The 18,070-nt window shown below is 46.2% G+C and overlaps 1 protein-coding gene across 3 annotated transcripts in view; it reads right to left on the reverse strand.

The window, feature by feature from the left end:
- KLHL13 (kelch like family member 13) overlaps nt 1-18,070 on the reverse strand; it is a 137,720-nt gene that overhangs the window by 44,848 nt on the left and 74,802 nt on the right. The window contains exons 1-2 of one of the 3 annotated variants that reach the window (XM_020963435.2): nt 11,543-11,884; nt 10,052-10,164 (exon numbers count right to left, since the gene is read on the reverse strand). The exons of the other annotated variants lie outside the window; for them this stretch is intronic. Of the exons in view, the coding sequence (XP_020819094.1) occupies nt 10,052-10,149 (98 nt within the window). The 5' untranslated portion in view covers nt 10,150-10,164; nt 11,543-11,884. Of the gene's footprint in view, nt 1-10,051; nt 10,165-11,542; nt 11,885-18,070 lie in introns of those variants that run through there. 3 annotated transcript variants of the gene reach the window in all.

The following is an 18,070-nucleotide window of genomic DNA, read 5'->3' on the forward strand; positions in this document are numbered from 1 at the left end:
TGTCTGGTGCACCGGGTTGGCCAGAGGGCCATGGCTTTTTAGCGCCATTTTCCCCAACTCTCAAAGGCAATCTCCATAAATTATGGAGGGACTGTCATCTGCATCGAGGAGGGAAGAATTGCAGAGCTGGATAAAGAGCCCAAGGCCAGTATGTGACAAAGGCAGGGTCTGCATTTGGGTCCCCCTGGCTACAAGGCCGGCTCTCTCTCTGCTGCCTCTTAAAGAACTGTCAGTACAACATATGCTAATAGCAAAGCTAGATCTACCAAAAAAGGAGACATGTTGTTTAACCCTAATGGCCAATGAAATGACTTAATCTTATCCCAGTGTCTGACACAATGGATACCATCCCAGCCTGAAGCTTTTAGAGACTTTTCATTTGTACAGTAAAAGGGATAATGGATCCTGGTACTGTTATCTTCTTATTTAGTCCCCAGGAGCTCTTCCTAAAGCAAAGCTCTCTCCACATCCCTTCTCCAACTCACAAGTCTTCAATGGTGTCCCACACCTATAAAATAACATACCAACTCTTCTGCAATATGGCTCCCACCTACCTTTCCAAGCTCACTCCACTGGATCCAATAGGTCACTCCATTCTACCCAAATGGCTCGCGAACTGGGATGCGTCATTTCCCATCATGCCTTTGCATAAGTCATTGAATGACTAAGTATTAAGAGGTCCCTCACATCTAGAATACATTCTCTCTTCCTCTTTGACTCTTATGATAATAATAATGATGGCAGCTCACATTTATATAGCACTTTAAAGAATGCAAAGTGCTTTGCAAATATTATCTCATTTTATCCTTGGACAGCCCTGAGAGGTAGGTGCTAAGTAAGGGAATTAAAATAGCAAGTGGTAATCAGATTGCAGGCCATCTTGGGGAGGGGGGGAGGGGAGGGAGAGAGAAAAAAATGTGAAACTCAAAACCTTATAAAAGCGAATGCTGAAAACTATCTTTACGTGTAATTGGAAAAAATAAAATACTATTAAATGGGGAAAAAACATGAATAAACAATCATAAGGGATTAAAACAATTTTATTTTGCAAGTGATAGTTGGAATTGAGTGAACCACACTGACTCCATCTTGTGACTCAATTCTGGATCTAGCTCAGTCACTTTCTACTCAGTTATGGGTCTAGTCCAATTACTGTCTTGTGAGAAAACTTTCTTCAATTGTGGGAACTGGGAGAAAATTTACTACATTGTTTGAATCTGGTCCTGCCTGGCTGGGAAGCTGGGCCACCCCTCCCTACTGCTTAGAGACCCTTCACCAAGGACCTGGGTTATGCTGACCAGAAACCCAGTCAGATCCAAAGACTGATGCAAGGAGTTTCTCACAATGGTCCATCTCAAGTAGCCCATATGACCAAAAACTGAAAACTGGTCCCATACTGATCAATCAGTGATTGTTTCCATGTGCCTCTGACTGAATACAAACACCTGAGGGAAATGGGACACCCCTTTTTTTTCTGATTTCAGGGAATTGTACCTGTTCACTCTCCCCCTCCCAACTTGAAAAGTCCCTAATATTTCCTCCTGGTTAATTGTTTTCTTTTAATTTATTGATCTAATTTCATTGTTTCATGTTAAGCTTGTGGGCCCATATAAGGCTGCCCTCTGCCATTAGTGCACTCTCACTCTTGAAAATGCTCTATTACTTTATGTGTATGTTTTATTCACTTATCTTTGTACCTGTTATTTCCCCCTAATAGAACATAAGCAATCTGAGGACAGGCACCACTTCTTTTGTGTCTTTGCATCCCTAACACTGAACATCGTACCAGACACAGGCTTTTAATGAATATTTGTCGAATTGAACTGGCCAGGTTAGAATGCCTTCTGAAAGCTGTGACCAGAAGGATGAAGAGCTCACGACTGCGCCTCACCAAGACTGGCTGAAGGTATGTTAGACTGGAGAAGAAGACTCATAAAAAACCTGAGAGCTGTCTTCAGGTGTGTGAAGGGCTGTCACATAGGAGAGGGACTCAGGACTCCATTTGCTCTGAATGAAGAGCAAGGATAAGGTGCAAAGAGGCAGATTTGAGCTTCTTAGCAATTAGCATTACCCAAGAGAGCCCAGCTGCCTCACAAGGGAGGGGCTTCCCATCACTAGAGGTCTTCCAGTAAAGGCTATTTGGCCACTAGTTGGGAATGCCATTGAGGGCATTTCTGCTCAAGTATATGTGGTAATAGAAGACCTCTAAAGTCCCTCCAACTCTTAGCTATGCCACATGACCTGGAACAAATCATTTGAACCCTCAGAGCCTCAGCCTTCTTATCTATAAAATGGAGATAAGAAGAACTGCTCTGTCTGCCCTATAAGGCATTATTCTTCAAAGTCCATCACAGGGAACATTCTCTCCCTCTGTAAATGTTCGTGCCTCACATTCTGAAGTCTCAGAATGAACTGGTAGTCAAATGTGGTCATACTAACAGATACTGACTATTACTTCATGCCAGTAGGTAAATGCTATTCTCCCTGTAATTAAAAACTCTAGGTAATTCTATTTTTACTCAAGCTCCTATCAAATGTGCTGGCACCAAATTCTTGGTTCCTCAAAGATGAAAGCCATGCACTCACACGCTATATATAATGCACTCAGCAACCTCTGATTGCTCCAAGGACACTAGCAATTTGAGCTTCAATGGTATGATTTTCTAGCATTCATAACACCATCATCCAACACTGGAAAATCTAATGTCTCTCTCCAACCATACATCTTGTCTCATCCACTTAGCTCAAATCCATTTTTCTGCCGTGATATTTTCACAATGCTCCTAATTCCATTATCAATACTTCCAATGTACAGGAAATAGAATGCTACTTAACTAGAGAGCTTTCTGCTTCATTTTCACAGCAATTAATTAAACACCTTGATTTTCTCTGAGTTGACAGTATGGTTCTGCAAGTGTGGATGGAGGTTTGACAGTGCACAATCCCCCTAACAGGCTGGATGCATTGGGCCAAGTATTGACGATCTATCCATGTGCAGGTATTTAGCATGCTGCCCTTGGAAGACTCAAAGGCAGAAATGGGACTATCTTGAAGAAATACATTAAATGCAAAAAAGTCCAACTACTGCAACAGCGAGTCTGTATGACTAGAGCTTATCATCAGACGCAAGACACCCAGCATCAGGAAGTGGCCTCAGAGTGCATCTAGCCCAACACGTAACTGGGCAGGCCTGCCCCATAGAACATACCCAGTAAGTGCTCAGCCAGCCTCTGCTCATGGAACTCTAAGAAGAGGAAAGTTGCCACTTCCTGAAGCAGCCCTTTCCATTGTTGAAGAGCTATGATTACTAGGAAGTATTTCCTTAGAGCGAGTAAAACAACTTGCTTCTCAGTCTTCAACTCACTGGTCCCAGCTCTGGCTCTCCAGCTCAACATATACTAAATTAAAGTCCTCCTACACCTGACAAGCTTTCAAATATTCCTTTGAAGTGAGCCCAAACATAAGGAAAAAGAAAGAAGAGCTTGCACCAATTGCCTTGAAAACCCATCTCCAAGCTAAGCCCCACTTGCCTCAGGTGTGATAGAGTGAGGAGGCCATGCAACTTGGATCAGAAGTAGACAGGGCAGCTGGGCTTCAACTCCAGGAGGAGCAAAACTCATCCAGAAACTGTCAAGTGCTTGACATTTGAAATACCCAGCTACTAAATCATCCTATCATGACCTCTAGGAAAACATTACAAATTTGCCTAAAATGTCATAAATGAACTTCTCAATAAACTCACAAATGATCATGCTTTAGTTTTTGCCCCTAAGCAGCTTGGGGAAAACAAGCTAAAGCAGATTTTCCCCATCTTTTAGTCTCTCTTGAGTCTAAATTTGAGTCAGGACCTTTGAATCCTTGGTGAGGATGGTCCAGGCTGAGATGGATAATGAGGAATCCCAGGGCTCTTCTTACCTTCCCCCCAGGGCAAGTTTCCCTTTGAAGTAACTAGAAGCTACATTCAAGCAAGGAAACAAACAATACAGAGAAAAAGTTGATTGATTTTTTTTTAATCTGAAGGTCTCAAAAGCTCAGTTTTCTGTTTCATAAATACCAACTCCAAGAAGCCCGAACACTCATGGACACGCAGCTGGTGTTATTTTCTATTTCATTATGTTCCAAGGCTTCAGTGCTAAGAGCTTTTCAAGAACCTACAAATTGGATTATTTGAGAATATAACTCTTATTTGCCAGGTTTCAGTCTTGAAAGATTGAAAATGGCAAGGATATCAACTTGGAGAGAGATGGCATCAAGCAATGTATGCAGGTGGGAAACCTCGGTCTTACATACACCAATGGAAGGCCCAACTTTGCCATGTCTTCACTTGCTTTCCACAGAATAAATGAATAGGATCTCCTTCACCAAAGACATTCAAGAGACTGAAAGACAGCTACCATAACAATGGGAGTCATAAGGATGAGAACAGTAAGTCTTCTGGAAGGAACCACTCAATCCAAGAATTGATTATTATATTACTATTAATATTCAAAGACGCAGGCATGAAGGCATTAAACATAATCAAATTTTAATTCTGCTATTTGTGTTCAAACAACAGCACAAGGGTAGGATGGGGGAAAATATGAGTAGAAAGCAATCAGTTTATGTGAAAAAGACCAAAGGGTCTAAGGGAACCACAAGCTTGACATGAGCCAACAATGGCTGCTAGAAAAATTTGCTATAGGATTCCAAACGAGAGATTCTAGTCTCCCTGTACTCTGCACTGGTCAGATAATATCTGGAGTTTCATGTTCACTTCCAGCTATCATGTTGTAGGAGGGACGCTGACAAACTGATGCTTATCTCAACAAGCTGGTGCATGTCCTAAGCTGGTGACCACAGGGGATCCAGGCCACATGATGATAGGTTCAGGTAACTAAGAATGCTTAGCCTGGGGAAGGAAAGATTTAGTGAGAGCTCAAAACTGTTAAGACGGCTAAGCCGACATGAAGTTTCAGGTGGCAAACTAAGGCCAGTGAGTGTCCATTTCAGGGATTAACTAAAGGGCTACAGTAGCTTTATGCTCAAAACAAGGAAAACCTTTCTAACAATTATTGGTATCCCCAAACAGTGAGCTACCTTGAGGAGTAGTGAGCTCCCCATCACTAGAGCTATTCAGGCACAGTGTAGATGCCCATGGATCAAGGGTCAAATAAGGAAGGATTTCGGGGGGGGGGTGCATTTCCCAAATGATGGGACTTCTGACTGGTCCATAAAACCTTTGTTATAACCTCTTCAAACTTAAAAAAATGACTCTTCCTCCCAGCTTCTGGCTCCCTGAGGTTAGGAGGAGCAAAGTGAAAGGAGAGGGTCAGCTGTTCACTGGGATGAAGCTGCCTGGGTCAGAGCAATCTACAAGACACAATTTTGCTATTTTCACATCCACAGGATGGTTTGGCTTAGAAAACACTGGACTAGACAACCATCAGTCCCTTCTGGCTCAGATATTCACCAAAAACCGGGCCAAAAGCGATTGCAAACTTGGGCTAAATGACCTGAATTAGTAAGCTATTTTCCCACATCATACATACATCTTCACTGGTATATGTGAAGAGAGTTAAAGCCAACAAAAGTAAGCCTGCTCCAAGCTTTCAGATACATAGCAATGTTGATTTTGGTTTCCCCACCCATACTTGTATGCACGATTCCACATCTTCAAGTACTATTTGCCATCACTAATTTGCTATTATTGTGAAATGTATTTTACTAAATATGTTAATAGATGGGGTAATACAAGAAAAGCCTTCTAAAACTCTGAAAATCAGAAAGCAAAAAGACTTCAGGGACAAAACACAGGAAGCCAACATTTTTTTAATCTACTTTTCAGTTTCTTTTTTTTAATATCCACCCAAGTAACAAGAAACATTTCTGCAGACAATAGAGTTCCCCTCTTCCCAGGAACAATTTGGCATTCTGTGCCAGGCAAAGAGAAGCCCTAAGTTCTACCAACTCAATCACAGCAACTTTCTCAATATTCATCTATGGGGTAACTGGGTCTTGGGACAAAATCCGAGCTTCCATTTGTATTAATGCAACAAGCCTTTCCAAAAGGAAATCAACTGAACACTGGGGATCAAAGGAGACAATGTCTTCTTTAATGACATTCATTAAACCCGTGGTCACAAACAGAAACTGCTTTCATAATCATTGTTTTAGAAAAATCACACTGGGAGAGTGGCTGGCTATCTTACTGCTTCAATATTCCATTTCACCATTTCCAGGAAATTGTTTGAGGCTCGGGAGAAGTGGCTATCATCACCATCACCATCACCATCATCACCACCATCATCACCATCATCACCACCATCATCATCACCATCACCACCATCATCATCATCTCCTCTTTAATGCTTGCTGAACGCTTTGCAAACCTCATCTCATTCAGTCACTTGTTTTCCCCAGTTCACTACCCCTTCCTCTCTGTCCTCTGCCCCTAAAAGCTAAAACCTTGACAAGTGCATACAAATCATTGTTTTTGTCATGTATCCTCAATCTCCCAGGATGGCTAGTATTAGCCATCATTAGTTCAATGCTCAGTGTGAGCTGCCAAGATACCAGGAAGGAGCCACTTAAGGTGTAAACACACCTTCAATTTCCTGAATGGACCTTTCTTGATTGACCTGTGGAACAAAGTCTCTCCCTTTGGGATTTGTTTACGCAGAATACTAGACGGCCCCAGAAGGTAAAGCTGGACACCACTTAGCCTGCTGATGGGCAGCAGCTGTAACAAATGCACAGGCACTAAAAGAATGTGTTTCTGTCAACATTTTCAGGTGGACTGCCTTGCACTGCATGGCTTAGGGAACAGAAGTGAAAGCAGGTTATAGCTAACAAGACCCAAACTGAACCTTTAGGGATGAGTCCATCCAGAGCTAGCCCATCCCATCTCCCAAGTGTTTATGCAGTCAACTCTGTCCCCCATCCACCATGCCAATATTGTGTTGAAGAAGTGCTCAGGGCACACAAGATGAAGAGGTATTTATTTCCCTTCTTTTCAGTTCTCAGTGAGGCAAATGTCATTTAGCAAGACCAACAGGTGAGCTCCTCAAAGAGGTGGCGACCTTACCGAAAATCTCAAACCCAGAGAGCAAGCACAAAGCAGTTAGACTCTAAAGCCAGAAGGCCCCGGTCCGTCTCCATTTTGACTGGTCCTCAGCCCTCGACAAAACACTCACCACTGTCACTTTCACTGCCAAGGCAGGACTACTAGCACCCTCCCCCCTGTACTGGGCCCGCTGGGGAGAAGCATTCCCCACCCTGGACAGGCAGGCACTTTTGTTTCCAGGCTTCCGGAGTTATTCTGTCACTGCAACTGACTTCTAATGAATCTAAGCACAGCCTTTGAGAACATGCAAGATGTACCTCAAGCAAGAGGTCTGGAAATGTCGAGGCCTACCGCCAAATGCTTCTCCCCACTCCATCGCCAATCAAGGAACTATGCTCAAGTAGATGCTAATGGGGTCTGAGGGAGGGAAACAGGTATAGAACAAATGCTCATCTTGGTTTTTCCTCTGTAGTGTCCTGCAGAAGAACACAAAGATATCTAATTTTATGTGGGCACTCATTTACATGTGATAATTGTATATGTTTGAAACCTATTGTTTTACAACCTGCCAATGTATTCTTCCCATGGCCAAAGTGTCACCTTTTCAATTGTACCCCAAAATCTTCAGACCCCAAAGACTGGGCAGCTTCACATCTACTTGTGGCCCCACCAATGGGGTGGGGCACTCCAACAGAATCACACTGGACTCTGGGCATGGTAACTAGGCTGTCTGGACCTGCCTGAGAAAGGATATACTGCTACGAGGTCATTTCCTCTGACGAGCTCCACAAGCTTCAAAAATACACAACTGCTAAGAAAGAAGCGATTTTTGTCCAGGCACTGAAATGAACTTTGTTCACTGAGCATTTGTGACAAAAAGCTAAAGCACTTGCTTTAAAAACCTGGATGACAAACTTCCAAGGCAAGCTTTAGGCTTGATTTCCCAGACTTTCTATACTGCCTCTGCAAATATAAAAGCCTTCTGTACATTTCTGTGCAAAGAAGACAGATGTGCCAACTGACTAAGAGAGTCCACTGCCATGGCCAAGTGCTCTTGGGTAACAGGAGACATGCAATTACATTTGATATTCTACAGATGTGCTCCCCCCAGTGCAGCATCGGCACACTCGAGCTGGACTATTTCTCTAGGCTCTGCAGCCTAAGCCGATTCCCTCATATCCCCAGGGCAAAGAGGTTGAAGCTTAAGCAAACCAAGGAATTCACAGAAAGATGCGGAATTTAGTTGTACCCAACCGGGCAAATAATACGAGAGGCACAATAAGATTTTTTTTAACTGCTGTTTTTGTCAAAACTGGTGACAGTGTTGTTAAAAAAAAAAAAGCTGCTGATTTCATTTTTGGGGTAGTGAAACAGGAATCAGAAATCATGACTATCTCTCATCAGATGAAATCAGAATCGCTGATTTTTGTAAATTCGGAGGAATTCACCTTTGGCTTGCCCCTGCCACTTTGGAACAGCCACCTCTGATTAGCTCAGGGGCTCCCTGCACACGCTCGCTCTTGAGCTCGCTTGCACATGCACGCGCGCGCGCACACACACACACACACACACACACACACACACACACACACACACCCCAAGGACATTTCAAACCCTCACCAACCTGTCACTTTCCTCTTCCCACCACATTCCAATAACTATAGGGATTATTCTTCCATCAATGGGGCTCATCATTTTAGGTAGAAAGCAAAATCGTTTTCACATATGCTTAGATGGAATAACTTGAAATACCTCTGAGAGAAAATATGAATAGTAATCTGCTAAGGAAAAACTAAGAGCTGTGGCCAACAAGCCTGCCAAGTTATACCAATTCCCTGCTTCCAAGACCCCAAAGGGAGCACCTGCACAACTGAAAAGCTCGAGACGAGCTGAGCCTCCGCGGCAGCAGCAGCGGCAGCAGCTGAGGGGCTTCAAAGCATCCCTCACAATCAAGATGTCACTGGGCATCCCCACCTCCGAGAAGAGAAAAACTAAGTGGGAAAGAAGCAAAATGTAGCTGCAAAACAAAAGCCTGGACTCCTTGAGCTGATACTCTTCCTTGACTAGTCAGTGGGCACGGACATTTGAAACAGTGGCTGCAAATATGACCCAGCTTTATTTCCAAAGCCTTCTTTGTACTGAAGGAAGAAAAATGGGAAAAAAACAAGCTTCCCACCCCCTCCTCCACCTAAAAAGGGCTCATGGACAGGACGGAAAAAGAACAGTTGATTACACTTTCTGGATTTTCTTTTTGCAGGCACAGCTTTGTGAATGAAACACACCAAACAAATGTTTTAATTAAAACAAAATACTCCAGTAGGCTATCCCCAAACACTCTGGCACATGTTTATTTCCAATCTATTTGGTAAACTGACATTTCTACAGCAAGTATATAGACATACCACAACCACACGACTGTATGTAGAGAACACAAATGCCCCAACCTTACAACTGGAGGCTTTGAGCTTCATCATTGCAAATCGTGAAAACTTTGAACGCTGTACCAGAGCAGAGCTATGGAAATGCCTGTACTATCTATGCCATAGCAGTACTACACATCAGTGAAAAGCTCACTTTCTCCTAATCCACGTATACATTTGCCAGAGATTGTTAAATGCACCGAAGCTAGAAGGCATCTGGAAAATGAAGCATTAGACTAACACCAGTCAGCAGTCGCTTTAAGATAGACACGGCCCCAAAAGTCACAGAGGGGGGTCCTGGACCTTCAGAACCCCAAATTCATCTTTCCAATCAATGAGAAATAGTCAAGGTTCAATCAATACAAAACCATTTACTCTTATGCGTCTTTGCATTTGACTACTATAAGAAAACATTCATCACTTAGAAAGTTCAAGGTGCAAAAGCCAGGTTGTGGAGGCAAAGCCCACATACGGATAATCTGACCATGCCGATGTCACTGGAGAGAGAGATAACACGGCATTTCAGGCCACTGGGTAGCCCGGTTCATGAAAGAAATACCACCTTTAGACCCTATTTGCTTTCACTTACATGTATGCCGGTGAAAGTGGAGATGACCTGGAGGTTTTAAGCACAGGAACTGGGAATTTCCAGATAGCAGGAGAGCTCGTTTTCCATTTCAAAGGCATGTTGTCACCGCGGTACTACAATAACAGTAAACAGCATTTCCATAACACACTACCAACTAGCTCTTCTTTTCCCCCGCCACAGCAGAGCCCGAGGCAGATGCTGCTACTGCTGCTGCTACTGCTCTTCCGAACCAGCCAAAGACGCTGCCAAAGACGCTGCCAGTGCCCTCAAACCGTAGTTCCCCACCAGGAAAAGAGGGCTTGGAGGCATCGCCTGGCCCCTCTGCTACTCGGAGGAGGCTAGCCTCCCGACCTCCACAACAATGCCACCTCAGTAGGTATACAGCGACAGCAGGAGGTAGAGAAATGCCTTTGGGGGGCTCACAATGCAGCTTTAGTTAAGAAAAGCAGCTCCAGCTCAGGGTTCACCCTGGCTCGGCTCGGCTCACACTCGGGCAAAGCTGGCAATGCCATGGCTGTGCCTTGGAAGGAGGGCTGGAGCTAGCCTCCACTTTATACCTCTTAACCTCGTTTCTCACCAATAGAGGCAGGAAAAAAGCAAGACGGAGATGGGACATTAGCCGAAAAGGAAGCCACACACCTACCTACTCAGAATACACTTGTCATCCTCTGAACAGTCTTCCTTGGAGCTGCAACAATACAAGTGGGCTAGTAAGCTCAGCATAGCCTTGGGCCACTGCTAGGGCAGCTGAGCTGGGCTGGGCAGGGGTGAGCTGGGCTGAGCTGGGCCACTAAATGCAGCAGCAGCTGCCTGGGCGCCTTGTATGTGAGCTCTGAACAAGCACCCCGCCTGCCTATGCCATTAAGGAGAGCGCCCAGCGCCCCAGCGCCCGTCCTTCACATCCATTGTGCGACCAAGGCCAAGTGCAAGCTACCCACCCCCCAGATGGCTGCCCAAGCCTGCATGGCGTGCCCATCCGGCTGGGGGCTCTCCTTCACCTAGGCTGATCCCCTGGCAGGATGAGCCCCTGCGCCGGCATTTGACAACATCTGGGGCAGTCCCGAGGACCTCCCTCCCTCCCTCCCCCTTCCTTCCCTCCCTCCCCCCTCCCCACCTGCCTGTCTACCTCCTGCAGCACAGCAGCAGCAGCAGCAGCCCAGGGCTCTGCTCCTAATACCCTAATAATCAGGGAACCTGCTCAATTCCATGGCAATCCCCCTTCCCCTCACACGCCCCTTCCCATCACAACGACCCCCCACCCCCAACCCCACCCCAGTTCACGAATCACTGCAGCCTGCCTGAAGTACAGAGGAAGGGGAGGTAGGGGGAGTCCACCCGGCAGACAGCCGCTGCCCTCAAGCAGGTGTCCACCAGGCAGGGAGGGCAGGGGGCAGGGATGGAGAGCGGGCAGGAGGCAGACAGAGGAAGAGGGAAGGAGGGAGGTAGGCAGGGCAGAGATGGAGGGGTAGGGAGCTGGGGCCAGCTGCTGACCTCCAAGGCAGGCTGGGCAGCGGCGGCAGCAGCAGCAGCAGCAGCGGCGGGTGGGGCGGGGGCAGCGAAGGGGGCAGCACAAAGAACAGCTCCTCTGGGGGCGGCTCCGCTCACTCGCTCCTCGCTGGCTCCGGCTAGGCTCGGGCTCCGCTGCGCTCAGCTCAGCTCCCAAGGAGCGCCCGCCTGCCTACGGGAGGGGAACCCGGGTGCAAGGAGCGGGCCGCTGCTGTGGCCGCTGCCCGGCGGCCTGGGCCACTTCCTCAGCACACAGCTGCCCCAACAGAGAGCTGAGCAGCCTGCCTGCCCCTCCACTGCCGTTGCTGCCACCTCTGGTGGTGCTGCCTCTGCCTCTGCTCTCGCAGCCACCGTCGCTGCCACTCTAGTGGTGCCGCCTCTGCCGCCTCTGGAGGTGCCGCCTCTGCCAATGCTGCCGCCGTCGCCGCTGCTGCTGCTGCTGCTGCCACCGCCGCCGCCAAGTGAGCTGAGCAATGCAAGCAGAGCCAAGCAGTGCCCACGGACTGACAGAAGCATTGTCCCCAGGGCTGCAGTAGAGCGGAGAGGGAGGGAAGTCTTGAAGTCCAGCTTCCCCTTCCTGGGCCTCAGTTTCCTCTTCAGCAAAAGGGTGGCGTTGGCATGGATGGTGGCTGAGGCCACTTCCAGCTCCAAGATCCCATAGGCCTTTCCGCACCTCTGTGAGGCAGGGGTTCTAGGCATTCTTGTCCCCATTGGACACATGAGGAAACATCAGGGATTTAGAGCTGGAAGGTATCTTGGAGGTCGGGCCAGTCCCAATCCCTTCTTTTACAGATGAAGAAACTGAGGCCTCCTTGCCCAAAGTCACTTGTGAACCCAGGGCTTCCTGGCTCCCACCCAAGGGTGCTCACCACTCTGCCAGGCTTGCTCCCCACCAGCCTTCCTCTCTCCTCCTTTCTGGCCCACACTAACACTCCAGCAACTACCAGCTGGGTACACAACAGTGTCCAGTTCAGGTTTGTAACCAAAAGGTAAAACTGTGCTTCCAGTTAAAATGGCCTTTTACTTACTTTCCCCAAATTATTTATGAGCTTAAGATGGAGCTAATTAGAGGGGGGAGGAGGAAGGGGAGGGGAAAAGGTTTTCTCATACACGTTTTAAAGACACAGTTAAAGTGCTTAGAACAGAACCGATGCCGATTTCCGAAATTTGAAAACAGATCATTCAAAATTCCAGAAACGCAACTTAAAAGTGTCTACAGTCATTACCCCATGACACCCCAAAAGGCAGCTGGCATTGTGGCTTGAAGAAGGTCCACCAAAGGCCTTCCAAGAAGAAAAAACAAACTGGACTAGGATGGATGTCATGTTTGCAAATTCCCTAGTAATGCTGTCTCCATCCTCTAACTAGTAGGAGGAGGCAGGAGGCAGGCCTGTCCGCCACATTCAAATTCATTTTAATCTAATCCACATCACACCCCCACCTCCCTGAGAAACAACAACAACAAAACCAGACCCCCTCAAAGGAGGAAAATCTATGGAGGAGAGCCCCTCTCGGCAGTGGCCCCTCCCCTACCTATTAAAACCCCGGAGCGCCAATGGTATTCGTAAATACCATTTACTGCTCAAATGAAATTATAGGACTTCTTAAGGCACAGGATAATAAGATTTTTGAAAGGTGAAAAAATCTAAAGCAGGAGAACAAAATTTGAGATTGTGGCCTGCGCGTTCACAGCTTTGCTCCTTTGTGGCAGAAATGCCTAGCTATTTTCAATGTTCACCGCATAAATCTCACTCACTTACTGCTCAGGCCTGTTTTCAGCACACAATGCGGCAAACCTCCGCGAAATGCAAACCCCAAAGCTAAGAGCTCTCTTTGATGAAGCCCTTCCTTTACCAAATGAGGAAACTGAGGCCCAGACAAGTGAAATGCCTGCCTAGCCTGTCCAGTGCCCTTTCCGTCTCTCCAGCTCAGTGTAACCCTACAGGGCGGTATTTACAAACAGCAGGGTCCCCTGGACTGGAGGCTGAGCTTCCCTCAAAGCAGCCAAAAGGACACAGTCTGAATCAAGGCAGAGCCAGGACTAGGGGAAGGTGAGGCAGGTAGCCACTCAAGGAAGGGTAATGAAGAAGCCCAGAATTAGAGCTGGAAGTGACCTTGGAGTCCTCAGGTCCAACCTCCTCATTTTATCCATGAGGCCCAGCGACATTAAGAGATGTGCCCAAGAACACACAGATTGTAAGTACGTGAGTCAGGATTTGAACTCACGTCTTCGGGACTCTAAACCCAAAACTCTGTTTCTCAAAACTTTTTATGCTAGAAAATGCTCTCTTTATGGCACGCCAGTATTTTCTTTGTCTGTGATGTCAGGTCCAGCGCCACAGTGAAGCTGCAAAACCTCAGAGCAGCAGGCACCAGGGCACAATTCTCAAACTTGGTCTAAGATGCACAATGGCCTGTCCTGGCTCCCAGTGTTCATCCGATTTTCCAAGACTTCCCACTCCTCCCACCTCCTCCCACCTCCTCCATTCTGCAGGTTCTCAAGGTCTGATCTTTCCCAAACCAATCAGCTCAGAAGTGTCACTGTGACCCACCAAAATCATTCATCCCTCCCATTTTCTTGGGTCAATCTCAATGGAATTAACTAAGGGAAGCCCAATTTCTTGGGTCCCCCTCAAGCCTAGACTCCTCCTCAAGCATATACCACAGCTTGGACAATGTCAAGTTACAAACACATCAACATTGTTCTCCTTGTCTGATAGCTTGTCTCCAAGTCAACTGTCAAGCAGACTGCTCTGGCCCGCAGACAGTGACTTGGGTGGCTCCTCAGGGCAATTCCACCCCCTCCAATGTGGTTAAGACTTCCTTCCATACAAGTTACTCATATGATAAGGCCTCTGGGAAGTCTGGGAACTTTCATGTCAAATAACTAGCCTCTTTCTGACCTCACACTTGTTTAAGATAAACTCCAGCCTTGGTTGATGGGCCTTCCCTCCAATAGTTCAGATTGTGACCCATATGCATGGCCCCTCGACCCATATGACTCCAATCCATGTCTCTCCTTCGATTCTCCCAAGGAGCCATCTGCTGCGATTGCGTGAGGGGGGACGAAGGGGAGCCTAGGGGCATTAGAGGGGACCCAGTCTTTCCACTCTTCAGCTGCTCTCGCTCATGCTCACTTCCCTTTCTAGTCAACCATGGCCTTAGTTAGAGACATCAAGTTACCACTAGCTCCAACTTGGTGGCATCCCAGTCCCATGACATAGCATGACGGCATCTGCGATCACAAGGCTTGGTTTCTGGAACCAAAGGCCTAAACCCAGAGAGGCCAGGAACAGTGTAGGGCACTCTCCTCCTCCCTTAATACTAAGAGACTGGCACAGGCCAGGAGCCTATAGCCGCAGTCAACAAACCAGAGCCTGCGTGCCCAGCCTAGTACTAATTAAGAACGTATATATAAACAAGCTGAGTGGACAGAGGCCGAAATGCCCATCAGAGCACTGGTGAAATATTACCCACCAAATGCTTCCCCTCCACATCATGCACCAGAGCCCAAGGGGAGGGGCTAGGACTGGGTCCTGGGCACCAGGACTCATGGAGACATATTTGTACCAGTCCATCTCCTGGCTCTCAGGAGATAATCCCACTGAACAAAACCCAGTCATTTCATAGAGATCTCAACTGAGACCTGAGTGGGAAGGCCACTGAGTGAGCAATGGAGGCAGACTCAGAAGCCAGAGAGGTTGACCGCCTACTTGCCCCACCTCCCCACCCCTACCCCGGCACCCAGCTCCATGTGTTCCTGCTATCTGCTATTCCTACCAAGTGACCACAGGCCAGCAACGGAAAACCAGACAGCTCTTACCATCACGATTTCACCACCCAAGAGCATAAGTGACAAGTAAACACCAAAAAAATGCACTAGGGCACTCAACTGTTGGCAAACATTTGAATTTTCTGAAAGTGTTTAATACAGAAAGGGATTCACCAATTTAATTAATTCCCAGTTATTAAGTGTCTACTCCACACAGGTTCCTGCTCTAGGTACTGGGAATATGAAGATGGAAAATGGGACTGTCCCTTCCCAGAGGGAGCTCAAGAGTTGACTGAGGGGGTGGGGGAAACAGACATACATATAACTGTAACACAAATGAGAATGGGAACCAGCAAAGGAAAGGTGGGAATTTTCTTATAAAGAAAACATATAAAACATAAATACCATACAAAACATAAAGTATTAAATATACAAATAAGTGCTATCTAAAATATAATTGTTACCCAAATGATTTTTACATGATAATCTGGCTTCCATACTAACTTTCAATGCTTGATCCAAAAGAGTCATTGCTGGTTTGCTGTCACCTTGCAAAGAGGTCTGCAGTGGAGTGCCCCAGGGATCTGTGCTCATTTCAGTCACTGACTTGGCCAAAGGTATAGTTGGCATGCTCATCAAATCCAAAGCTATCATGAAGCTGAGAAGGAGCAGTAATACACTAGGTCAAGGGTCAGTCAGCGCCATTCTCAGAAGAACTTCAAGCATAGACTGGATGACAGATCACTCGTCAGGTATGTTGTGGAGGGGATTCCTGTTCAAGCATGAGTTGGAAAGGATGGCCTCATAAGGCCCTACCAGCTCAAAGATGCAGTGAAATCACCAGCCCGATCTAAGTGAAGGGAATCACTCACCACCAGAAAGGACAACAGCTCTGCTGATTCTATCCTACCTTCTTCTCCCCCTGTTCCTCTTTTCAGCTGGGAAGTTTTGTTAACCCCATGAGGAAAAGAGGTAGTCAAGGCTTCTGGAAGCAGGCCATAAGTGACCTCCCCCAAAACTCCACCCCATAGGTGCCCCTCAGACTCCACGGAAAAAGCCTGGTATTGGGTTTTGCTCAGACGGAACACGCTCAAGGGCGCACTGCACCGATCATGCAGACAGATCACTTAAGAATACGAAGGACAGATAAGTCTAAAGGGTTGAACCTTGTAAAATCCAAAGGTTCCCTTTGGCTACGGCAGAACAAAAGCCTTTAATCCACGGGGGAAATGGGCATCTGTTTGCTTCTTATCAGTGGATACATGTGACTTATGAGAGGAACCCAGCATTGGACCCCTTCCTTTCTGAATTTTTCACAAGGTAATCAATCAGAAAATGAGCTGGGATTGTGCAAGAATAGTCAGCTAGGGCACAATACACAATGGAGGTGCAATGGGGGTTTCCTTTTAATGACTTTTTCTAAGTGACAAGATCTTCCATGACTTAAAATTCTACTTCCTTCACAAGGCACATTTATTTTGAACTGAATCAAATTATACGTGTTCCAGTGCGAGCTCAGAGCCTTTGAGGGCCCCACAGGGGGCTGGATTTGCAATCCTCATCTAGGATGTACAAATGCCTTGTCCCACCTCTGTTTCAGAGGAGGAGCTCTCTTATTTGGATCAAAATGGCAGCTTTCAACTGTCTGAAATTTAAGAATTTTCTCTTTTTCTCAACCACCTGTTCTGAACTCATTTTTCTACTCAAACTGTATGGACATCATGTCCCCACAAAGCACCTTTTAAAAAATATGCTGTGATCAGATATTGGTTTCTAACTCTTTTCCCCTCTCATAGCTCCACTCCAATCCATAATCACAGCCAACAAAAGAACACAAGGCTGTATCCCCAGAGATCTGTTGACACATACCCAAATGTGAGAACATGCACATGTATGACAAAGTAGGAGCCATCAGTCAGAAATGAAAAGGAGAAAGACACATCTTATACCCCTGACCATACTGGAAGACCAAAGAAGAACGGGTGGCAAAATCTCAACGATGGTGAAAGACAAGCTAAGAGGTTCACTGGGAAAGGGGAAGGAATGAATGCTAAAATGTGAGATAAAGCCACAGATTGAAAATGGCTGGGAGAACAATAAGACCTCAGGTGCCAAGAGTGTAATGTCCCACTACCTCTTGCTGCCTCACTATGGCTGCTGAAAGAAGAATCTATGTAGCTTATCATAAAAACACAGGAATTGGTATTTCAAATGACAAATTCCTGAGAGTATTCTATAAGTATAATCTTATCAGACCCCTTTCAAAAGAGGCCAGGCCAAGCATGCAGTGTCCCCCAACTCACCACGAATATCATTTTGCTTGTGAGGGTACAAAGAAAGTCACACCAGGAAAGTGGCCGAGACAACTTCAGGAGCTGCCTTTAGCCAAAACTACTGGAGTAAGAGGCCAGGCTTAAAGGGCCAGAGCTTCTTATGGCAATGTAAAAAGTGTGTTTTCTTCCCTTGAGCTAACGTGTTCTATGTTGAAAAACCATCTGAGCATTCAAAAACACTGATCCATACATGAAGATAAAGACCAAGTTCGCTGCACAACCCAATCTCCTCAGTTTCTCATCTCAATCTGACTAAAATGGTTCATTTGATTTTTATTTAAAAAAAAAACCCTCCCAAATCCAATGACCAAATTTTGCATTTATATAATAAAACTTCAATTTCCTAGACAGCTTAAAAAATGGGGAATTTCAGTGAATTTCTGATTAACTGGGGATTCATTATACAGA

This window comes from Phascolarctos cinereus, unplaced genomic scaffold, assembly GCF_003287225.1.
Source record: "Phascolarctos cinereus isolate Bilbo 61053 unplaced genomic scaffold, phaCin_HiC Scaffold_8;HRSCAF=390, whole genome shotgun sequence".
Classification (NCBI taxonomy): Eukaryota; Metazoa; Chordata; class Mammalia; order Diprotodontia; family Phascolarctidae; genus Phascolarctos; species Phascolarctos cinereus.